The sequence below is a fragment of the Rhinopithecus roxellana genome, chromosome 5 (genome assembly GCF_007565055.1).
Source record: "Rhinopithecus roxellana isolate Shanxi Qingling chromosome 5, ASM756505v1, whole genome shotgun sequence".
NCBI classification, from domain to species: Eukaryota; Metazoa; Chordata; class Mammalia; order Primates; family Cercopithecidae; genus Rhinopithecus; species Rhinopithecus roxellana.
This window is the reverse complement of record NC_044553.1, coordinates 9387169-9412939: the sequence shown is the minus strand read 5'-3', so window position 1 is coordinate 9412939 and position 25771 is coordinate 9387169. Positions and strand designations below refer to the sequence as shown.

Below are 25771 nucleotides of genomic sequence, written 5' to 3'. Positions count from 1 at the left end.
ACTCTGTCTCTACTGAAAATAGAAAAATTAGCCAGGCATGGTGACAGGCATCTGTAGTCCCAGCTACTCGTGAGGGCAAGGCAGAAGAATCTCTTGAACCCGGGAGGCGGAGGTTGCAGTTAGCCAAGGTCACACCATTGCACTCCAGCCTGGGCCACAGAGGGAGAGCCCATCTCATTTTAAAAAAAAAAAAAAAAAAAAAAAGATCTCCCAGAGATTCTCATTCGGTGGTTCTGAGATGGAGCCTGCTTTTGTATTTTTAATAGTTCCCCTACTTGATACTATCCCAGGAATTCTGGGAAAACACTGCTTAAGGCATTGTGAAGAACAAAAGGGATGCTTCCTAAGTGAGAGGAGGGCAAATTTTTTTTTTTTTTTTTTGGAGACAGGGTATCACAGAGGCCAGAGTACAATGGTACAATCTCAGCTCACTGCAGCCTCCATCTTCTGGCCTCAAGTGATTCTTATGCCTCAGCCTCCTGAATAGCTGGGGCTATAGGCATGCACCAATACACCCAGCCAGTTTTTGTGTTTTTAGTAAAGACAGGGTTTCACCATGTTGCCCAGGCTGGTCTTGAACTCCTGACTTCAAGTGATCCTCCCACCTCGGCCTTCCAAAGTGCTGGGATTACAGGTGTTAGCCACTGTGCCTGGCGTATTCCTATTTTTAAAAAAGAGAAGTTGATTCTGTAAATTAAAATCCATTAACATGAGATTGGTGTTAGGCAATATTCTAGGATAAATTATTTAAAAGTGTATGTTTCCTTAGGGAAGGAATGATTTCGAGTAAGTCACATGCCTGGTGAATGAACCTTGTTTGGTTTATTTGTGAGGCATTTTAAAGAGCCTTTTCCCCCCTTCTTCTCTGAGCCTTTGTAGTCAAATAGATGGAGATTCAAAGCCTGCCACTTCTATAATCCCAGCACTTTGGGAAGCCAAGGCAGGCAGATCACTTGAGGTCAGGAAGTTGAGACCAGCCCAACCAACATGGTGAAACCCCGCCTCTACTAAAAATACAAAAATTAGCCAGGCATGGTGGGGCACACCTGTTATCTCAGCTACTTAGGAGGCTGAGGCAGGAGAATCACTTGAACCTGGGAGGCGGAGGTTGCGGTGAGCTGAGATTGCACCACTGCACTCCAGCCTGGGTGACAGAGGGAAACTCCATCTAAAAAAAGCAAAAACAACAACAACAACAGAACCTACCACTTAACCAGCTCTGTGTTCTTAGATCAAATTTCTCACTTTCTTAGCTTCCCCATTTATAAAATGGGATAAAATATGTATTGATAAAGTTTGTCATTAGGATTAAAGATGAAATGTGTATAAAGTTTCCAGTACAATTCATGGTCCTTAGACATTGAAGTTATGATTGATTCTGTGTATATTTGTATTTATGTATTTCAAGGGCCACCATATTTTTAATAGACTTATTCTGTTAACTCTAAAAAGTAAAGGTCAGTGGATAGAAAATATGGGAAGGAACATGTTTGTTTACTGTACGGAGCTTTGTAGTAACAAAGCTGTCTCTAAAGATAGAAGTGGACACTTTAAAAATGGAGATGTGCACTAGAGACTGAGTGACCACTTCTCAGGGATGCTACTAAAGGGACTCCTAGCTTCACAGCAGTTTAAATTAGATCATCGCTGAGGTCCCTTTTAACTCTCACAGTCTTACATACTTATGGGAGAACCCTAATTAATGATTTTCCTAATAATTCCTGAAAAGTCATGGTTAGGGGAAGAGTTGTGTATATCAATCAGTACTTTTCAGATGACTTTCTGAGGACCAATTTAAAAAAATCAACCAAAAAAATTAATTTCAGACTATCAAGAGATCATCAGAGAGCCTTTGGCCCTTACTTCAACCCTAAAGTAACACAAGAAATCCAGAGAGAACTGTACGTCTTGTGTAAATCTGAACTCTCTTTTCAGTAGCTTTTAAAAATGAAGAATTATATAGAGAATTGTCCTAGCTGTATCTTGACATTATTTGAATTATATAATTGATGTATATGACTAGAACTCTCTAAATTACATTTTCTCATCACAATTTCTTGAAGCAGGGAGAGCAAAGGACTAACTGTATTCCTCAGCCATATTTTGTGTGTTTGGACTCAACTCTTTGAAACTCCCTGGTTTTTCCTCCTTACGTTCATTTCCTTCATAAATTTTTACTCTTGAGCAGTGGTCATGGAAATTAGAAATTGTTTTAAACTTTTACAAAGCTATCCAGTGCTTACTGTGTAAGAGGTTTGCTGACTTGATTAGATCATATTGTAGATCTAATAGATAATAAAGTTAAGATCCCAGGGTATATTGTTAATCTTGGCTGAGATGTCCCAAATGAATACACTTGGTCACAAAGGGATCCTAATTGGGAGAATATAATTGGATCAGAAACGAGAAGGAAAAGAAAAAAAAAATTCCAATTAGAGTAAACTTGTTGGATACAATATAGATATGAATTTCTCCTTTCACTGATGAGCAGATGAGATACAGAAGCATTTAGAGGTAGTACAAAGCTGTTTAAAAAGTTGGCTTTCAGAATCATAATGTCTGGCCACAGATGTCCCATATATATGCATAAGCAGTAGAAAAAGAAAATGCTACCATATTCAGATATGCTCTAATAAGGAAATACAAAGGCCATTTCTATTCAAGTGTGTAATTATTAAAACAGATGACATCATCAGCTCTTCAGAAACTGTCCGTGCTATGCCTCATTCCATAGTGAAATATTTTAGTATCAAATAGACTTTCTCTGCCTTAGATAATTTGATCTTGTTTTTTTACCCATATGTGATTGCCAAACTAATGAAGTATTTGGTGTAGTGAGAGATGTTTTAAAATTTTTGAATATGAAATAGGTTAATTACTGGTAGTGTTATTTCCTTTAAAAAAAAAAACTTTAATATGGGAGTAGGCTGGTATTTTATAAAAACAAAAAGATTGGGTACGTTTTGTCAGAGTACTAAAGTATGTATCTGTTAGTGCTTTGAGATTTACATGGTGCAAGTCTTAAAATCAAGGTCTTCAAAAATAAAAACAATAAAGAACTGTTGCTTTTAAAGGAAATTATTTTATCTAAGCGTTAGCCTTCTCTGTACCTACCTCATGTAGATTGTAAATCAGGAAAATAATGAATTTTAAGGATTGGTTGATATTGTTATCAAAGCCAAATCCAAAGCATATTATAGCTCCCTTCAAACAGCAATATAGTATTTCACACTGCATATTCCTGAAACTATATTAATTAGAGTTTTACTTACAACCCATGTCTTAGAAGATATTTATGTACATTGCCATTAAATCAGTAGTTTCTAAGGTGTGGTCCTCAGGCCAGTAGCATCAACATCTTCTGGGAGCATAATGAAATGCAAATTCCCAGGCCACATCTCAGCAATTCGGGATCAAAAAGTCTGGGATGGTACCTAGAAATCTGTATTTAACAAGCCCTCCGGGTTATTCTGATGCATGTTGCAAATTGGAGAACCATTGCACTAAAGCATGTAATTCTTTTTTACTTCCTGATGAAAAAAAGAGTCTAATTAAAATAAAACTTTGGCATTTCTCCCTAGAGAAAAGGCAGCTTATCATCCTTCCACATGCTTCAAGCTTGTCTTTTCCTTTTCTTTCTTCATCAGCTGAATATATTTCATCAGACGTGATAGTTTCAGAGCTTTGACTAGACCTTTAGCTTTAACCAGTATTGCATTGTGAAGCTCTGAGATGTCAACAGAGACCATCATCCCTTTATTCATGTCACTGCTAACCCTGCCAATCATAAAGTACATAAAGAATGATTTTCAGGTTGTGTCAGCAGATAAAGAATTTTCAATAAAAGTTGATGGTGGCTAGTTTTCTCTTGAGACATAGTAACAAGCTTGAAAATGGAAGCAACAAATAACTAATATTTATATGTCAGAGTAGCAGCTGGTATATTAAGAAGTACTGAAATGAGAAATTGAACATCCAGCAGGAAATTCATAATCAAATAGAAGTAAACAGTGGTAGGAAGAAGATAAGACTGCCTTAAAACTCAGGTCAGGGCCCAGGATGGGTTTGAGTAACAAGAGAACCTTATTCTGACTTTATGGAATATTTCAGTAATATTTGTTAAAGCTTAATTTCAAAGAAAGCAGTTTTACAAAGAAAAACTATGAAAATCCCACATTATTAACCTCTAAACTTAAAATAGCCCTGCTTTCCAGACATAGAAAGCAACTTTTTACTTTTATATCTGTATTGCCAACTTAGTGGGAATTTTGAAATATCCAGTAGATCAACTTTAGTTTTTTCTTCATACAGTGGCGTTTTATTACATTACTCTATCTAAAAGCACAATAATTTATAATGTTAGTATACCTATCAGCATAAGCCCAGATACTCATTTTCTAAAATTTACTGACTAAAAACTGCAAGGTATAAAAATTTAGAATTGCATGTGGGTAAGTTACAACAAAAAAGAAATTTACAGGGGTCTTTGAAAATCTTACTAGTATCTGCATAGAACTTTGGTTTTTTTTTTTTTTTTTTTAATCTATAGAACTACTGGCCTATACAGTTTTAGGTTTAAGGACTACAAAAGGATCTATGTAATATCTGCTTATATTCTTAGTGATGATATGGATTATAATAGTACGTATACCTTACTTCATTCCTGCAAGATTTTGAAAGACCTAAGTTAATTTTAATAACCTAGGTATGTTTAATCAGTAATGTATGTTTTTCTACCTTAATGTATTTGAGTTTAGAATAAGTATATAGTAGTCAGTGACAACTCTAATATGATAATGTTTTCTTATTTCAAACAGCTAGTTAAAGGCCTTCAGCAAGAGCTGAATCGATTATATTCCCTTTTCTGTTCTCGGAATCCAGACTTTGAAGAAAAAGGGGGTAAAGTCTCAATAGTATCACATTCCTTGGGATGTGTAATTACTTATGACATAATGACTGGCTGGAATCCAGTTCGACTCTATGAACAGTTGCTGCAAAAGGAAGAAGAGTTGCCTGATGAACGATGGATGAGCTATGAAGAACGACATCTTCTTGATGAACTCTATATAACAAAACGACGGTAAAATATCCTAATCTTTTGAAAAATTTTTAAATGTCTTTATGGAATTACCGAACCTCTTAGGAGAAAACTAAGAATTTCATGATAAAGAAATAATGCATTGTTCAGGATACAACGATTACTACATAGCATGCGTAATCAAGCTAGAGACTGTTGATTTTCGTCCTAATTACATGCATTTTCCTGTAGCATAAAATAAATTCTTTTGTTATTCTCCTTGTTTTCCTTTCATCTTTTCTTCACAATTTGTTAGGAGTGAAATTTAAAGCTTATTCCAAGCTTAGTCACTGCATAGAATCCTTATTGAAAATGTTTACCAGTTTATAATCTTTTGTAGTTTTTACTGGCCTTTTGAGGTGGGTTTCTACCTTTCTTATTGTTCCGAAAATAATTTTTAAGCACTTTTTTTGGCAAATATATTTTTTTACATATGTTATATATATAAACATCATTATGTGTGTTATATAATTATAAGTAGATTTTATAATTATTTAATCACTTTTGGCCTTCCTGATGCTATCTTTTAATTATTTGCTACATTCCTATCTTCATATCTAGTTACATGCCTTATCTTCTTTGTTTTCTTTATCTGATTAATTCTAATATAACAATGAATAATCATTCATTTTGATAATTTACTAGCATATTAAAACAAATGTGCTAATTGACTAAAAGTTTTACTTGTTTCATTTTTGTCTTACAGATGTTAACTAAGGATTTCATTTAGAATCTTATTAAGTACCATAGGCTAGACACATAAATATTATAGTGTCAAAATAATTGATAGTTTTGAAATAAAATGTCATGTTTGGCAAGACTTGGAGCAGCGTTTTAGATGTATAAATCCAGTAAAACTTAAAAAAAAAAAAAAAAAAAGCATGGAAAATAACAGATTTTTTTTTTTTTTGGAGATAGAGTCTTGCTCCGTTGCCCAGGCTGGAGTGCAGTGGCACAATCTCAGCTCACTACAACCTCTGTCTTCCAGGTTCAAGTGATTCTCCTGTCCCCGCCTCCCCAGTAGCTGGAATTATAGGCATCTGCTTCCACGCCCAGCTCATTTTTGTATTTTTAGTAGAGATGAGGTTTCACCATGTTGGCCAGACTGGTCTTGAACTCCTGACCTTAAGTGATCCACCCACCTGAGCCTCCCAAAGTGCTGGGATTCCAGACACGAGCTACTGCGCCTGGCCAACTATAGCTTTAAAAAAATAATAATAATAATAATAACTTAATTCCATAGTTTACTAAATGTAAGTAGCTATGAAATGTTGTAATTGAAAATGATGTTCATCACAGAGAAGGGTTAGACTATGGTTCACCTGTATTTTGGACAGTCATAGTTGTTAAAAAAAAATTGAAGTAGGTCAGGAGGCAATGAAATGAAAAGATCTCTGAAGTCTTAAGTATAGAAAAGAGAGATAGAACAGTATATATGGTATTAACCATTTGGTATAATTTTTTTTAAGGTGTATATGTGCTTGTATGTGACTCACATTTTACTACAAAAAAAGCCATTAACAGCAGGTATCATGACAACTGGGGGTACTTTTACTAATTACTTCATAAATTTTTATACACTTTCTGTACTGTGGCAGAGACATTTATTAAATACTGTCAACCAGGATTAATGTGAGAGATAATGGGCCATCATCATCTGCATCTTTATACTTTAGTAAGCTAGCAAGCATCTAATATTTATGAAATTATACATATGTATGTGTATATAATCTCATACCCCTTCTTAGGCTGAAGGAAATAGAAGAACGGCTGCATGGATTGAAAGCGTCATCTATGACACAAACACCAGCCTTAAAATTTAAGGTAAGGAAAGAGCAATGTGTTCTTCAACATTGATCTCAGTATTTTTTTTAATGTCATTTGAAATATGCCATTAGGATTCAAATGAAAGTTTATTGTCCTTTCAAAATAAATATTTATTCAACATATACTATATGTTGGACACTGCTAGTTTCTGGTTGTACAAAGAAAAGAATAGACAAGTCAGTTCCCCAGTCCTCAGGTTGTACAACACAGTATTATTAATGCTATTATCAGTATACAGAACAATATATGTACCAGAGGGAGGTTCTAACTTTGCTTGCAAAAGTTTACAAAGGAGTGATATTTGTACTTGGTCTCAGTCAATTAGATATTGCCAAGGGAAAGAAAGGAGAGATGCTATTCTGTGTAAGAGGAATGGCATAAACAGAGGCATGGAGGGGTATAACTTCATATACCCCAAGAAACATCAACTAATCTAGAATAGTGATAGAGAAAAATAGAGACTGATGAGAAATACTTACTATTTAGAATTAAGAAATCATAATGACCAACTAGTTGGTCAGTGGTGAGAAAAAATCAGAGGAAGTATATGAGTAATGATTCCAGGGATGGAAAGCTGGCATTTCAGTGGATGAACAATATATGACAAAAGCACAAGACAGAGGTGCACAGGGTTAGCTTGGAGCTGGGCGAGCAAACTTAATTTAGCTAGAATATACAGGAGTCAGAACAAGGAGACAGTAAGAGAGCAGGAATAGCTAGAAATAATGAACTTGTATTTGATATGGGCATTGGGAAGCTTTGCAGGGTTTTTAAGTATCATAATTACCTGTTGAAAGCAGTGTTTTAGGAAAATGTGGCAGAGGTGTCAGCATTGACTAGACTATTGGAAAGGACATACCCTGTAGCTGGATAACAAATAACTTCTTTGCAGTGTTAAATGGGAAATGTTGTAAGTTTCCTAATACTCATTTCCTGTTAAATATTTGCTCATGTCTAGTATACTATATTACCTCTCCTTGAAATGTGTTTCTTTTATCACAAGAACTTACACAGGTTAAGATGTGGAATGATGCAGAAATTGCTTTAAAACATCAGGAGTTTTTTAATTGAATCTATCTCCATTACTTACAAAGTGTTTAAGATATACACACACACACACACACACACATGCACACCATACATTTAAAACCATATGGTAAGTTATAACATATTTTTAAAAGCCATAAGAGTATGGTCTTTGGAGTAATCCCATTGTAGAATTTGAGTTTCATCTCTACCATCATTACTTTTTTTTTTTTTTTGCTCTGTCGCCCAGGCTGGAGTGCAGTGGCGTGATCTTGGCTCACTGCAACCTCTGCCTCTCCAGTTCAAGCGATTCTCCTGCCTCAGCCTCCCAAGTAGCTGGTTGTACAGGCGCCTGCCACCACGCCCAGCTAATTTTTGTATTTTTAGTAGAGATGGGGTTTCACCATGTTGGCTAGGCTGGTCTCGAACTCCTGATCTTGTGATCCACCCATCTCGGCCTCCCAAAGTGCTGGGATTACAAGCGTGAGCCACCGCACCCAGCCTATCAGACTTTTTATTCTCAAAAATAAACCAGGTTATGGCCGGGCACGGTGGCTCACGCCTGTAATCCCAGCACTTTGGGAGGCCAAGGCAGGCAGATCACGAAGTCAGGAGATCGAGACTATCCTGACTAACACGGTAAAACCCCATCTCTACTAAAAATACAAAAAAAAAAATTAGCTGGGCGTGGTGGAGGGCGCCTGTGGTCCCAGCTCCTCCGGAGGCTGAGGCAGGAGAACCGCGTGAACCCTGGAGGCAGAGCTTGCAGTGAGCTGAGATCGCACCACCACCGCACTCCAGCCTGAGTGACAGAGCAAGACTCGGTCTCAAAAAATAATAATGAAATAAAATAAACCAAGTTATTTCCCACCTTGGCTTTAGTTCATTTGGTTCTATCAGTCTGGAATGTTATTCTTTCCAGCACCAATATCCAGCCTCAGCCGTAGAAAGCTTTTTCGTCTTTTACTGGCCAATACAAATGCTACCTCCTCTGTAAAGCCTTCAAAGTTGGAATTATTTTTTTCACTCTCTTAAAGCATTCTTTCCCTCTGTTATGCACGTATTTTATTCTGCTTTACCCACAGGACTGTAAACTTTGGGTGCAGAAGCTGTGCCTTATTGGTCTTTATATCCATCACAGCACCTAGCGTATTACTTCGCACAAAGTAGTACCTCAATAAATATTTGATTAGTGTATACAAATATTAAAGAAAATGATCCTTATCTTCCTTTTATTCAACTTGTATTAGATTTAAAGATAATGAAGTATCTCATGGAAATAGATTATTCTAGAATAGTTAATGGGTAGCAGAGCCCATCTGGATAACTCTTATTAAAAATGAATATACTCAGAGATAATTTTATTATTTGTATTTTGCCATATATTGTTATGCCCAAATTTTGTTGAAAAATAACACTTCACCATTTTTAAACTTTAAGATGACTTTATCATTTTAGGTTGAGAATTTCTTCTGTATGGGATCCCCATTAGCAGTTTTCTTGGCGTTGCGTGGCATCCGCCCAGGAAATACAGGAAGTCAAGACCATATTTTGCCTAGAGAGATTTGTAACCGGTTACTAAATATTTTTCATCCTACAGATCCAGTGGTGAGTTGCGATATAGACTCTTTTTTTCTCAATGTCAAATTGTTCCTAAAAAGAATCTATCAGCTGTGGCTCACACCTGTAATCCCAGCACTTTGGGAGGCTGAGGCGGGCGAATCACCAGAGGTCAGGACTTCAAGACCAGCCTGACCAACATGGTGAAACTTCGTCTCTACTAAAAATACAAAAAATTAGCTGGGCATGGTAGTGCGTGCCTGTAAGGCAGGAGAATCACTTGAACCTGGGTGGTGGAGGTTGGAATGAGCCAGGATCATGCCACTGCACTCCAGCTTGGGTGACAGAGTAGTGAAACTCCATCTCAAAAAAAAAAAAAAAAAAAGCCAGGCGCGGTGTTCATGGCTATAATCCCAGCACTTTGGGAGGCCAAGGCAGGCGGATTGCCTGAGCTCAAGTTCGAGACTAGCCTGGGCAATATGGTGAAACTTCGTCTCTACTAAAATACAAAAAATTAGCTGGGCATGGCTGTAATCCCAGCTACTCAGGAGGCTGAGGCAATAGTATCGCTTAAACCTGGGATGCAGAGGTTGCGGTTAGCTGAAATTGTGCCACTGCACTCCAGCCTGGGCAACACAGTAAGACTCCATCTCCAAAAAATAAAAATCTATCTAAGACATCTTACAAGGTGCCATGGAATTAACGAATAACACTTCATTTATCCGATTATTAAACATGTGTTTTGGTTAATTTAGAGCTCATGAGATAAAATACCTTAGAGATGGTCTGGTTATGTTGCACTTGTAATACAAGAACGCAATGTAAAAATATTGTTCCCAGACAATTAATACAAGAGACAGGAGTCTACTGGACTTTCAAACCTTAACCAATTGTAATACCAGTAACCTAGAAACCATAAATCTTAAAAATCCTGCTCTAAATACTTTTTTATCTAAAATATGCTACAATATTGGAATGTGTTTTGTAGACTCTGAAAAATGAAAACATTCAAATATTAAACATCAAAATAAAACTTTATTATAGCCTAATAGAATTGTAAAATGTTGGATTTTTCTATTCTCTGTTATGTTTATGCTGTAAATATTTTTTTTTAATGGAAGAACCTTGCATCCTGGTAAACAGTGTAATGCCAAGTAAGCTTTTTAAACAAGAAAAATGTCCCCTTAAAACTTCTTTGGGACAAGGCTGGTTTAACTGAATATTAAACTATTTTAAATACCATTTATTCTCTGAAAAAATAGCTTTATATAATTATGGAAAGTCTTTTAAAGGATCCTTTTAGCTAGTACCAAATAAATATAACATTGACTAACCATTTGAATTTTAGAAAATCTCCCATATAAAGACTTACAACTGCTATATTGACTTCACTGAACTGGAAGTTTATATAAGATTCAAATACAAACTGCACAATCCTGGCCAAGTTATTTCTGAGACTGTATCTTATCAGTATGATGTAGATAATAATATTTTGCCTTCTAGGATTGTTAGGATTAAGTAAAATATATATATACACCCAGCTAGACAATAAGCATTTCATTAACATATACTCATTTTATTCATTGTCTCATAACTTGAAAGTGAATTTCAGTCCATAGGTCTGCTCTGAGCCCTGTCGTTTGTATATCTTAAACTTTGTTGTAACTTTAAAGGAGGGTCCAAACTCATACATTTTTATTATTCATTTTATACTTTCTCTGATTTTTTTAAAAATTAATACTTTGTTAAATAGTTTATGTCAGAAGGGTGCAAGGCAGTTTTTACAAATGTTATCTGTTCTTTCTCACATCTCTGTAAGAAAGGAAGTGTTGGCCAGGTGCCGTGGCTCACGCCTGTAATCCCAGCACTTTGAGAGGCCAAGGTGGGCGGATTACGAGGTCAGGAGATCAAGACCATCCTGGCTAACATGGTGAAACCCCGTCTCTACTAAAAATACAAAAAAAAAAAAATTAGCCGGGCATGGTGGTGGGCGCCTGTAGTCCCAGCTATTCGGGAGGCTGAGGCAGGAGAATGGCGTGAACCCAGGAACGGAGGTTGCAGTGAGCCGAGATCGCGCCACTGCACTCCAGCATGGGCGACAGTGAGACTCCATCACAAAAAAAAAAAAAGAAAGAAAGGAAGTATTACCTCCTTTCTACATCTCAGGAAACTAAGGGCTCCGAGACCTAGTGACTTGACAAGTATCATGCGATTAATAAGTGACAGAGGCCAGGTGCAGTGGCTCGTGCCTGTTATCCTAACACTTTGGGAGGTTGAGATGGGAGGATTGCCTGAGCCCAGGAGTTCGAGACCAGTCTGGACACCATGGTGAGACCCTATCTCCATCTTAAAAAATAAAATTTTCAAAAAATGTAAATTAAAAAATAAGTGGTAGAAGCCAGAATATGAATTTGGGGGATGCTGATGCCATATCCATTGCCTTTTCTGCTGTCTCATCGCTACTTCACATCAGACAGATGCTCTTATGCTGGCATCTGATTTATGCTGTTACTATATCAATTTATTTTAAAATAGAGCTAAAATGGAGCTTAAATAGAGCTCCTAAAATATTAAAAATTGGCCTTATTTGCTGTTTCCCAGGATTACCATCTACTACTTCAACTTTGCTCATGAGACTAAATAAATCTAATTGTTACATCATATCAGAACATAATAAAAATATTTCTCTGAAAAATTAATTGATAGACATTATTAGCCTAGACTGTTTTTCATAATCTCGTCATTAGACCAACTGTATATTAACAGTGAACAAATAGAAATACATGTTTGAAATAACTATTGTTTTTTAATTAAATTCCGTCTCTGAGGCTTATGTAGCATACAATAGAGTAAGAATAGTTTATTAAAATCCAAGCATTGTGCTTTAACGCTGTGTTTCTTTGAATTTTTTTTTTAATCAAGGCTTATAGATTAGAACCATTAATACTGAAACACTACAGCAACATTTCACCTGTCCAGATCCACTGGTACAATACTTCAAATCCTCTACCTTATGAACATATGAAGCCAAGCTTCCTCAACCCAGCTAAAGAACCTACCTCAGTTTCAGAGAATGAAGGCATTTCAACCATACCAAGCCCCGTGACCTCACCAGTATTGTCCCGCCGACACTATGGAGAATCTATAACAAATATAGGCAAAGCAAGCATACTAGGTAATTTATCTTAAGTATTCCTTATCTATGCATATAAGCACTTTTATAGACATAAAGTTTGGGGAGCTAGAAGCATTCTATATATTAGGAAACTCCCAATAGTTAATCCCTGTGTCTAGAATTAACTACCCTCCCAATGTTCATATTTGAGGCCTAAAAAGCTCTAACGTTCTCTGATTAGATCAGATCTTATAGTTTTAGAATATGAGATAGCTGGACGAACCAGTAAAAGCTGTTCTAAGTTCCTCGTTTTAATCTTGATCCTACCACTTGCTGCGAGATCTTGAGCAAATAATACAGTTTTTAATGCTCTACTTGCTCATCTGTGAAATAAGAAAGCACTTGTGTCAGAGGGTGCTCCCTACCAACCAGTTCTCTGATCTATTCTAAAAGTCTCTCAAACTCTGTGATTCCTGAGGGCAACAAGGATGTTTAATCTTTCTTTGAATGATCTCCAGTACTAGCACAGTATTTGGCTGTATCACTGGAACTGGATTATGTGCTATTTGAATCTGTCCATTGCCTTTGGTTACAAGTTGCCTTAATATAAAGTCCCACAAGGTGGCACTATAAATAGGCTTTATCTGCTGGACTCTTTTGCTGTTTCACTTTCTCGTATTAATACATTGTTTATTGATGGCTTTTTCTTACATATCCATTTAAATTCAGTAGTAAGTATATCAATAATAAATCTATACTCATATCAATGGCGTGGTTCTTTTATTAAAGATTTTAATCTTGCCAAATATTTTAATAAACCATGATCACTTGAATAAAATAGAATCTTGATTCCTTTGTTTATATATTCCTATGTTATGTTCCTAGAGCTTATACCACTGTCTTTCTATTAACCATTTTTATTTAGAAACCTGCAATATAAATTATAATTTTCTTATGTTCCCACCCTGGAAAAACATGACTAGGGTTTGGTCCCTCTGCCAGTTGGCTGTAATTATGGGTGGTGCTCTTTAGCTTAGTGTGTGGTGTAATTCAACAGAATGACTACCCTGCTTTGTGAAATACAGGGGCTGCTAGCATTGGAAAGGGACTTGGAGGAATGTTGTTCTCAAGATTTGGACGTTCATCTACAACACCGTCATCTGAAACATCAAAAGACTCAATGGAAGATGAGAAGAAGCCAGTCGCCTCACCTTCTGCTACCACCGTGGCAACACAGACCCTTCCACATAGCAGTTCTGGCTTCCTTGATTCTGCATGTTAGTTCATACATTATTTCCTTAAGTTTATACTGTATCTTTTTAAAACTTGGGGAGGGCAGGGAGGTATAAGATATCAATACTAGCTAGTCAACTCTAAGATCTAAAGTGTGCCTTAACTTTGAAAGAAAAAAAATGCTTTTCTTCTGCTTATATTTTTAACAGTAATTTCCAGGAAAATGCAGTTTTACTTTCTGCATTGGCGAATTAATAGAATATTAATAATTAGGGCCTTGTGGCACAGGGTCTTAAACATCAAACATAAAACAAATCTCTTTAGGGTAAGTACCCCCTGAGGTTTATAAAGTAGATTTTTACTAATATGATCTTCTCAGTCTCAAAAATCATGTAATTATTGCTTTAGATCTGTGCGGTATCTGGTCTTGAGACTTTAAAAACTGCTATACCAAAATCATCCTGCTTCTATTCAAAGCTTAGAAATTTTATTGGATCTGCTGAATGGCTTCCAATTCTATCCCAGTTACCTAGTGTAAAGCAGATATTGAAAAAACGAGTAAATAAATGGATAGTTATGTTGGACTTAGCATTATAATGGATCTTTATTTAAGCTTTCTCCAGTGGACTTACAAAGTTTGAAATGTTGAGTAGTTGTGAAACACTAATACACTTAGTATATATTTATTTCCAAGAGTCTGAACTTGACCATTATTTTTAGGTGTCTAGTAAAATAAAACTAAAATGTCAAGTCCTATTTTTTCATCGACACCTATAAAGAAATATAAATTCTGAAACTGGCTACTCCTTTTCTGTAACTATAGCAGGGAGAAAACTTTTCTTTCTCTAGAAATTTTTAAACAAATTTTATTTGTTACTTATCGTGTTGTGTTCTTACTGTGTCTGCTACTCTAAATTGTAACATGATGGCATTCATTGCCATCCATCCTTAGAAAGTTCAGGTGTGACACTCCTAGAGGCTGAATAATTCTTCCATAGTCAACTCCACTCCGGGATGAATTATTAATAGGGTTGAACATTCCTACTTGGGCCAACAGCATTTTTAATTTAATTCTATCTGTGCCAGACTCGGTATCTAAAATTTTATAGTTGCAACTCTGGAAAATTCTTTTTTAGGCTTTGATATTTGCATTAAATATATTTTAGTTTTCCTATAAGAGTTCTCATACTATTTCTGACTTGTTTCTACTTAATATCAAAAATGTGACTGTGAAAATACAAAATTCTGTTGTGACATGCAGATGTCAAGAAAACTCTAACTCCTGATAAAAATTAATTTCAAAGAATTTTGTAAGGTAACAGATAAAAAGTCACGCTTTTCTGTAATGTCATTAATGCACAACAGTAGTGCTGGTAAACATTAAAGTGAGTGAGGGAGCAAGAAGAACAGGGGTTTAACCCCCTAGAAAAAGGTAATGAAAGCGTATGTATAGAATCTATAGGATCTGAGGGAATAAAACTTTTTTAGTTTTTTTTTTCTGTTTAACGTAGTAATTTCAAAGTAATAGAGAAACACCCAGTTTTTTCTTCCAGAACAGCAATTAGTAGAAGTGCATAGCTGTATTGCATCATTTTATTTTGAGAGCTTAACAAAATACATACTATGTCATTCTTACACATAAATTCTTTGATAGTCCAGATGGTAAATTTGTTGTCAACAAGACTCAATGTGAAGTAATCGAGTCTTACGCATATTCATATATTACATGTACTTAACGTATTATACATATTACACATACCTCTAGATATAGATATAACTATTAAAATTAGACTATTAATTATAATAAGATTCTGCCTTTTAAATCCTATTCCCAAGATTTGCTTTACTAATTATTTGGCTTGCTTCATTAATGCAATCTGTGTAATCATCATAATTTCTCGTCATAAATGCTGTCTTGGCCATATCGTGCAAATCATAAAACTTTTCTTCATTAAATCTTCTTTCTGAAATTTGGTCATTGTAATTAGGTGATTCTGGCTTCCCTCCTTCCTTCTACTTACATTGGTTGCCTCATTTCTTCTGGATAACCTTTATTCTGAAGCTACCAACTTTGATTCACTTGCTATTTGAGAGTAAAATGGGGCACAGGCTTAGAATTCATGATCTGTTTCTTTATGTGAAGAATGAGTGTTGTCAATTGAAACCTATTTTATTTTCATCCAGTTGAAGCATCTTACATAGCTATTCTTCATTTCTTTTGAAAAGTCTAGACTTCTTTTCTAACATATAATGCAAAGATCTGTTTCTTTTAGCATTGTTTTGCATCGAGGTTAGAAACTAAATTAGCTATGAATTTGGGGAATATCTGGGTGTTAACAGATTATGAGATTATATTTCAAGTTACTTATGCTTACATTTTCCATGAAAGAGCTCCTTACAAAAATTTAGATGTGTACTACTTTATGTATGCTAGATTTAGCCAACTTATTTGGGAGTAGTGTTCTAACTTTTGGCCACTACATCATTGAAGGCCATTTTTAATCATCAGCCAGCGCTTTACAGCATCTTGTGTTTTTTTTTCACAGATTTCAGACTTCAAGAATCGTTCTTTAATCTCCCACAACTTCTTTTTCCGGAAAATGTAATGCAGAATAAAGATAATGCCCTCGGTATGGTATATGTCAGGAATAGCATTCAGAATACTATAAAAATGATCTACTTAGAGTTCTTCTGCTCATTGAAAAATTGGATCAGTTCTTCTATGAGATGAGCTTCAGTGTTACCATTATAGACTATTTTATGTGTATTTTCTTCCCATATTTTCTAATCTTAAATGGTAGTGGTTCTAAAACCTGAAAATTGACTAGCCACTTAATGTGCTAAAGTATATTAGTGTATACTTCTACAAAGAAGGAACCTGAAGAAAAGCATAAGGTCATTTTCTTTCTTCTTTATTGTCCTAAAGGCTCCAAAGAGGTTTGCTATTTCTTTTCATTTAATACATTTAGATATAAAAGGGTTTCTAATAGTACAAAGAATGTAATCATTCTTGGTTATTTCAGGTATCAGTAAATTTACCACTTAGGGTTGCAGGTATGTCATAGCTGATTGCTTTCAACACAAATATTTAATGTAGTTTAGGGGAGTACATTCACTTTAAAAAACAGTATTCTTAGATGTAAGAGATATTTTTAATCTCTTAATTTTCATTATATTCTAAATGTATCACTATGGATTAACTTTAGCAGTTTAAAATTATTTTTATGACGAACTTCTGATTCCTTTTTCCACAGCTTCTCTTTTAAAAAAAAAAAAATACTGGATTTTGTCTTTGACAAATCACGTTACAGCGTTTTGGGGTTTGGTTTTTTTTTTGTTTTTTTTGTTTGTTTGTTTGTTTGTTTTTTAATGTTTTAACCACATCTCATTTTACAATTTCTTTATTTGATCACCAATTTTCATAAATTTTTTCAATTAAAAAAAAAAAACTCTTATACTACTTCAGTTTGTGTTGATCTAACTCAGTGAATTCCCCTTAAGAAATTATCTTGGCCGGGCGCGGTGGCTCAAGCCTGTAATCCCAGCACTTTGGGAGGCCGAGACGGGCGGATCACGAGGTCAGGAGATGGAGACCATCCTGGCTAACATGGTGAAACCCCGTCTCTACTAAAAAAAAATACAAAAAAAACTAGCCGGGCGAGGTGGTGGGCGCCTGTAGTCCCAGCTACTCGGGAGGCTGAGGCAGGAGAATGGCGTAAACCCCGGAGGCGGAGCTTGCAGTGAGCTGAGATCCGGCCATTGCACTCCAGCTCGGGTGACAGAGCGAGACTCCGTCTCAAAAAAAAGAAAAAAAAGAAATTATCTTACGTAAGTGCTCTCTCCGGTCTCTGCCCAAGCCAGCCTCTTTCATAAAGAAATAATTTTATTTATGTTTTTTGCATTTTTGGTTGGAGAAAGGAAAATTAATTCACTCATATATTTGTCCTGCAACCAAGTAGCCCATATATCCAGTATCTCAAAACCATCCTACCTAGCTACCTAAGCAGTTAAACTTGTAATCATAACTACACAAAATGATTCAGGTGGTAATATCTATATGGCTTCTTTTTGCGCTTCCTGTTTTCATTCACTCAGCAATTGTTTACTTCACTGTTTACCTTGAGCCAAGAGACCATGGTAATCACTAGAAAAGATAAGATGAAACAAATTTCAATTCTGCCTATAAAGATGCTAGTGTGAAAATTATATATTTTCTAGAGAGCATAATCTCTAGTAGGGAAGGTAGATAACTGCATAAGTAATTATAATATATGGTAGAATGTGATGAACCACAAAACAGAGGTACAGTAAAGGACTCTCAGTTCTAAGGAATGAAAGATTGCTTTCACCTGGAGAGAGGTCTCAATCATTCATACAAAGAAATGAATGGCTAGATTGTTGGACCCTTCACAATTTGGTTTGACAAAATTTTCTAGTCAAAGTCAGAACTACTCCCTTTTAATCATTCCTGGTTTTTCTCAAGAAAACTAACATATTTCCCTTCGTGCCCCATGCTTCCCACCTCTGCGGTTTTACTCATGCTGTTTGTTCTCCCTGCAATGTCTTTTAATCTCTACATGTCCAAATCCTCCTCCTTCCAGAGAGCCTTTTATGATTTCTCCAGGTGAAAGCCATCTTTCATTCCTTAAAACTGAGAGAGTCCTTCACTGTATCTCTGCTTTGTGGTTCATCACATTCTACCATATATTATAATTACTTATTGTATGTCTGTTGACAAGCCTTGTGCACACAATAATTCTCTGATGAAAGCACACTACTGATGACACTTGACCTTCACACTGTGGAGATTCCTTGATTGTCAAGCACTTCCACATGGAATGTGGCAGATACTCTACTTTGGAGAACAGGGAAAGAAATATGCCCATGTATGTGACACCCCAGAAAGAAAATAATCCATGTTTTAAAACAGTTTAAGCAAAGAGTTGGTGATTGTTTAAAAACACATTTTCTTTTCTCATTTTTACTTCTCTTCAACTGTTTAGAAACCTGATTCTTTTTTTTTATGGATAGAGAAATTCTGTCACTTGGGCATTCCAGAGAGAAAAAGGAGTGATGATTTTATGTTCTCCATGTTTTTGTTTTTTGTTGTTTTTTTTTTTTACCTAGCTCAGCTAGAGAAAGCAGGGAAAAACTACCAACCTGTATGACAACATCCATTCTTGAGATGGTAATAATGAGAAAGTAGGTCCTAGGCTACTGCATGTAGATTTGAGCCTACTTTGGCCAAGAGCTGATCTCACAACACATATAGAATGGCGCTGCCAGGTAGACCCTCACTCCCTTGGGAACTCTGTGATCTACCTGAGAGAGAAAAAAATGGAACATAGGCCCACCTAGTTTCATCCATCCACCTGCATAACCAACATGCATGTGAGGTCCCCTGCACCGACAGCCAGACTGCCTGGAATAAACCTCTTCAGGGAGGACAAGAAACTGAAACAGGTTCATCAAGTACGAGCTAGCTTCCTAATACCTGTTCTGATGGAGACAACCTATAAATAAGTATAGAAGGATAGAGGGAGCCAATCTGGTTAGTGACACCGAGTAAAGTCCCTTTAAGTGATAAAATGATACGGGCACATAATATAGGACAAGAATGAAATTTAACATTTGAGTGTCTACTCAAAGGCAGTGTTGTAAGACAGTAATAGCACATTAAGAATAATTTCGGGAACATAAAATCAAAGTGGAGCCAAATAACACGTCTTATAAACAGGAAATAGCTTCCTTTCTTTGACTTAAAAAACAGAATTATAACTAAAAAGTGTTGGACTAGGAAAACATTATGGAGTGGCATTTGAAAGTGAATTCTTAAAAATTATAACTTTGTGGTCTTCACTAATAGTAACACATTTCCCATCTGTTTTTCATCTTCTTTTTCCTTTGTAATTCATCTTGACTCATCTTCATTGTGCTTGAGCATTCCAGTTTCTTGTTCTATTTTTATCTTCCTGTCTGTTGTGTCAGAATGTACCTACAAATCTAATACAAATGTCCCATGGAATACAAAAGATTAGGACATTTACTAACTCACCAGTCCACATGGATTTCAGCTATTTCTGACTTGTTATTGATTAGCTTATTGTAATTTAAATTTTAAAAATGCAGTCCAGGCCAGACACGGTGGCTCACGCCTGTAATTCCAGCACTTTGGGAGGCTGAGGCGGGTGGATCACAAGGTCAGGAGTTCAAGACCATCCTGGTCAACATAGTGAAACCCTGTCTCTACTAAAAATACAAAAAAAGTAACGGGTGTGGTGGTGGGCACCTGTAATCCTAGCTACTCGGGAGGCTCAGGCCGGAGAATCGCTTGAACCCGGGAGAGGGAGGTTTCAGTGAGCAAAGATTGTGCCACTTTACTCCAGCCTGGGTGACAATGTGAGACTCTATCTCAAAAAAAAAAAAAAGCAGCCCAAAAAACTTAGTAAAAATCCCAGGTCAATGTATTTTACAAGTATTTTATAACCCAATTGGTATTTATGCCACTTAAGTGTAAACCACCTCTGAAAATGTATAGCTAGATTTATGAACATACCTTGTAAGAAGAGCATAATTGAACAGAAAAATAACAACTGTATAAGCATTTTTAAATTACCAAATGGTATTTTCACAAAATACCTATTTAAAATAAGCATTAACTAAACATTTATATGAAGTATTTCCCTAGAGTATTATGATTTCCTATGTATGATTGCCAAATTCCCATTATAAATCAAAACCCAACTTTTTCTCCAATCTCCTTCTTAATTTGTGCCAGTTTTACTCTTAAAATCCTTGTGGTGCTTGTTTAGGGGCAGACTTTACAGTGTCTGGTTGGTAGCGATTTGAGTATTTTTGTTTTGTTTGTAACATAGACCCTTCAGAACACTGTAAGGCTTATTAACAATTTTAAAGGAGTTCCTAAAGATCAAGATGTCATTTTCTTAAGTGTTTATCTCTAAGGATTTATTAAATGAGTTCACTGAAATTATCTTAGAGCCTTGATTTGTTAAGGTGATTTTTCTCTAACAGGTATTGCAAAGACTTTCTGTGGGTTTTAGAAAATAGTTGATTGAATTCACTGAATTGTTTGTGGACAGCACTGTTACAAGCAAAGTCCTTCCTCCCAAGAATCACCACTGCTCCTCCCTGTTTAACTTTCCCAGCCACCCTGCATGTTCTTCTTTTGTTGAACAAACACTTAATGAGCATTTGTATGTCCCAGGCACATGTTAGACCCTGCTGATTGGATGGAGACTAGGGTTTATGGGGGTTGCCTGTGAGGCCTTCAGCCTAGTAGGGAAGAAAGCATTCTAGGACTGTACACAGATGGTTATCTTCTAACATATCCCCCACGCAACCAGTGGATATATAGGGCCTCCCTAAGGAAGAGATTGAATGATCTCTTGTACTCCCACGGGCATTATTGCATGCAAGCCTGGCCCGTAAATCTTCAAGAGGGGTGTTTTCGTTATTTTACAGATTAGGCACAAGGATTAAATAGTAATGCCAAGTTTTGAAAGCAATTTTTTTAACTCTGAAAATATTCTATGATATACCAAGTGATTTTTTTTGTCTTCCTTTATTATTTCATATTAACTTTAGCATACAAAGGAAAGAACTTCACAAATAGAATCCTATACTACTGAGACTCTTTTGAGTGTTTTTCTTATAAGATGATAATGGAAAGTCACTTTTTAAAAAAGTGACAGAATCACTTCTCTTTAGCTAAATTTTTACTCTCAACTCTAGTAAGTCTATATAGAACATATTTCATTGTAATCTGTATTCATTTGTTTAACTTCTTTTCTTTTTAGTGGAATTGGATCACAGGATTGATTTTGAACTCAGAGAAGGCCTTGTGGAGAGCCGTTATTGGTCAGCTGTCACGTCGCATACTGCCTATTGGTCATCTTTGGATGTTGCCCTTTTTCTTTTAACCTTCATGTACAAACATGAGCACGATAATGATGCAAAACCCAATTTAGATCCAATCTGAACTCTGGAAGGACATGAATGGCCTAAAACTGATTTTTTTTCCTGTTAAAATGTGTGTGTCAAGATATGGAGATTTCAGGGTTAAAGTATATTTTAGTTTTGTTTAGGGCAACAGATATTTGAATTTAAAAGCACTTTATTTAAAAAAAAATGTTTTCAGTTCTGAAGAAGTTATTTACAGTTTCTGTCATTCTAATTATGAGTCTGACAAAACCTTCTCCAGAGAATCAAGCAAGACCTGGATGTGAAGAAGGTTTGGGTAAACTGCATGTAAAGGCTACAAATCACAATCTGATTCCTCCCAAATATAAAGGCATATGGAACATAATGTATTAACCAAAGTATGTTATAAATTAAAAATAGTCAAGGTTCAGCATATTCTATATGAAGATCACAAGGTGGTATCATTGTTTTAGATTTCTATGAAGGCTTTCATTTTTACATCCCTTTGAAAAAATATAACAGATTAAAAATGTTTTGAATTTAACTTGTTTAGGAAAAACTAATGCTTAAAATAATATTTGAACTACTGTATTTATAATTTATTACCTCTAATTGCTTTATTTCAATGTATGAGACATGACTGTTTTAATGTTTGCTTTGAACATAATTTAAGAACCAGATTTATTTTCTATAGTGTTTAACCCTTTTTTCTCAGAACTCCATCTTTGTACTCTTCAGATGAATATATAGACACTGTGGCATACATTATTTTCTTTTTTCATTAAAAACTTATGGCTTCATATAACACTAGTTCAATTTTTTAAATAAACTTTTTATTATGTTACATGTACTTCAGGGAAAGCTAAAGTTTCTCTAAACTTGACACAGAGTACTCCATAATGGGTACATTTCATTAGCTTTATTAGAAAACTAGTAAATGCTTTTGAATAGGTAGTATGACAGCTGTTTTAAATGTACAGACATTTGTGTGCCATACAACATATATGAAGGAATGGGATGCCACTAACTAGTGCACATTGTTTCTAAATGTGCCATTGAGACACAAAGCACAGTAAGTCAGGATTCTGAGGCATTGGAAGGGTTTTCTTCAGCTGTAATTGTTTCCACAGTGCTTTTCATCTGAGGGGCTCAAAGTTTAAGAGGAGTACATTCAATAACCCATGTACTAGCTTCTTGAGGTAAGTAAATAAATCTTGTTCTCATGTTACATGTTAATACACCAAGGCACCAAAACATTTAAAGTGCCTTGAATTAGATTACATCACAAATCAGAAAAGCTTGGATTGGGCTGGTCACCGCGGCTCACGTCTGTGATCCCAACACTTTGGGAGGCCAAGGTGGGAGGATCACCTGAGCCCAGGATTTCAAGACCAGCCTGGGCAACATAGTGAGACCCCCTTCTCTGCAAAAAATGACAAAAATTAGCCACTTGTAGTGGTGTACACCTGTAGTCCCAGCTAGTCAAGATGCTGAGGCAGGAGGATCACCCGAGCCCAAAAGTTCGAAGCTGCAGTGAGCTCTGATCGCACCAGTGCACTCCAGCCTGGGTGACAGAGCCAGACCCTGTCTCTAAAATACAAAGAAAAGCTTGGGTTGAAGCCAGACCATACTCTTTTATATGCTGTTCAATGACTTAATTCACATGTGATCTTTAGTAGTTTGCAAACAATAATAACAGAAGTTGCAATTGATAATTCGGATAAATGACCATGAACTCGGTGTTTCCCTGCTTGATTTCTAGGTTCTTGGATTCTCACACAAAAGAGGAGTTACCTAGAGGGGATCAGTAGCCATCCCTGTTGCACACAACCCTCACTTCTGAGTGGTTTCCACTAGGTTCCACTTAAGGTGCTGTCTTTTCTTATCTTGCAAGGAATTGCCTAGCTTCCCAATAATCATTGTCAAACTGGGAGCAAAGTTGGTCAGCTGTATCTCTCACCTCCTCCTTTCTTCACAAGATAGTAGAACCTGTGACTTACTTGTAGGTTTTACTTAGCACTTCAGTACTGTTGGCTGCTTTGGCCTTTTGTTGAATTTGCACAACATAAAGCACTTGTTTTTAATGTTTAAAAAAATTCCAAGACTCCATGACCAAGTATGTGACTCACTAAGAAACCCTTGCTATAAAAGGCTTTTGATGAAATCTTAGCAAAGCTAAAGTAATCTCTAACTTAGAGATTCCTATGAACTCAGGTCATTTTCATAGCCTGTTTATTTTGTAGGTCTAATTTAGTTCTCAGGAAAATTAAACTCATGCTATATGACTGTATTGTTAAAGGTACTTGAGCATATGTTGCTGTAGGTGGTATGACACTCAAATGCATAAGAACTTTAAGGGATTTATCCTTAACCACTAGAATATGAAGAGCCCTTTTTACCTGAGAAGAGTGAAATTATGTCAAACCTTTTAATTTGATATCACTGAGTAAAAGGTATGTTCCTATAGCCATGGGAATATGTCTGCTTCCTTTTTTTCATATTGAGAAAACAGTCAAATTTAACCATTTGGAGTTTATTTGAATTCTTGGAAAGAGCAATATTCAAAACCTTTTCAAAAATAAGATGTTCTGGACTAGTGGATGGATGTTTTGTTTTCAGTTCATTATTTCATCAGTAGAGATGGTGATTTTGGTTTTGTAGTATCCTTGTTTCTATGTCTGTGCATGTTAATATTGGATGTATTTGTATATACTTAATATACAGACTGTGTGTCCTTCTGGCTTGATTAGAAGCTAAGTCAGTTACTGAGTAACATTTTGCAACTTTATTCCAGCAAGTACTAAATCGGCCAAAAAAAGTTTTGTTTTTGATACCATTAAAATTTTATTCTCTATTTTGTGTACATGCTATGATGATTCTCCCGAGTACTGATTAGATCACTGAACTTTAGTTAGGTTCCCAAGAATTATTGACAGTTAGAGTAAGAATGTCTTAGATTAAATCTAGCTTTGTTTTTACTTTAAAATTAGTCTTGCTAAGCCTTATGTTCATACTTTCTTTTCAACAGTAATTTTGTTTATAATCCAGTGTTACTGTATTTTAGGACATAATTTTAAAATATACTGGATTTTGGCCAGGTGTGGCAGCTCATGCCTATAATCCCAGCACTTTTGGAGGCCAAGCAGGGAAGACTGCTTGAGCCCAATAGTTGAAGACCAACCTGGACAACATGGTGAAACCCAGTCTCTACAAAAAATACAAAAATTAGCTGGGTGTGTTGGCACACGTCTGTGGTCCCAGCTACTGAGGAGGCTGAAGTGGGTAGGATTGCGAGGAGGTGAAGGCTTCAGTGAGCCAAGATTGCACCACTGCACTCCACCTTGGGTGACAGAGCTGAACCCTGTATCCAAAATATATATATATATATGTTTACACACACACACACACACACACACACATACAAACACACTGGATGTTCTCATAACTGCTCTTTTGTATGTGAAGCAAGCCTTAGGAATCTTATGTTTTACTTCTTTCTGTTAAACGGCATCTGTTATGTTTTGAAGTACTCACACTGAACATGCTTCATGCTGAATACTCACACTTAAGGCCTCAGACGTGTAAACATTCATCCTTGGTCTCTTTTTTCTCTGTTTCCTCATTGGGAGCTAAAGCATCCTAGTCTACAAGAAATTTAACACACCATATTCCAGCTTTGCATCGCCTAACCGGTAGACAAAAGGAAAAGAAATTGTCAGTGCAGTATCACAGCTGGTGCCTCTGTTCCACTGGAGCCCCTTCCAGTGGAATCAGATCAAACCAAGAAATTTTACTGTAAAGTCTGTAGTAGAAGACAAGTAAATAAATTTCTTTTTGATCAATTAGATTGGTATTTCTGTCTTCTCAGCTAATTAATGAGTAAGGTGTGTGGACAATAGAGAAAACTAATTTGAGTGTATGTATTAAAATTGCTCTTCTAAAACAATGTAAGATATTAAAGATCAAGGCAGAGCAAAAAAGAATGTAGCAAT

The 25771-nt window shown here is 36.0% G+C and overlaps 1 protein-coding gene across 5 annotated transcripts in view; it reads left to right on the top strand.

Moving 5' to 3' along the window:
* Nucleotides 1-24633, top strand: part of DDHD1 (DDHD domain containing 1) — a 128855-nt gene extending 104222 nt beyond the window's left edge. For 3 of the 5 annotated variants that reach the window (XM_010372060.2, XM_010372058.2, XM_030931010.1), the window contains 7 exons: nt 4818-5080; nt 6826-6901; nt 9389-9538; nt 12413-12665; nt 13691-13882; nt 16385-16468; nt 21656-24633. In XM_010372060.2, the coding sequence (XP_010370362.2) occupies nt 4818-5080; nt 6826-6901; nt 9389-9538; nt 12413-12665; nt 13691-13882; nt 16385-16468; nt 21656-21837 (1200 nt within the window). In that variant the 3' untranslated portion in view covers nt 21838-24633. The remainder of the gene's footprint in view (nt 1-4817; nt 5081-6825; nt 6902-9388; nt 9539-12412; nt 12666-13690; nt 13883-16384; nt 16469-21655) is intronic. The other 2 variants (XM_010372061.2, XM_030931011.1) reach the window with 1 other exon arrangement.
* The last annotated feature ends 1138 nt before the right edge of the window (nt 24634-25771 follow it).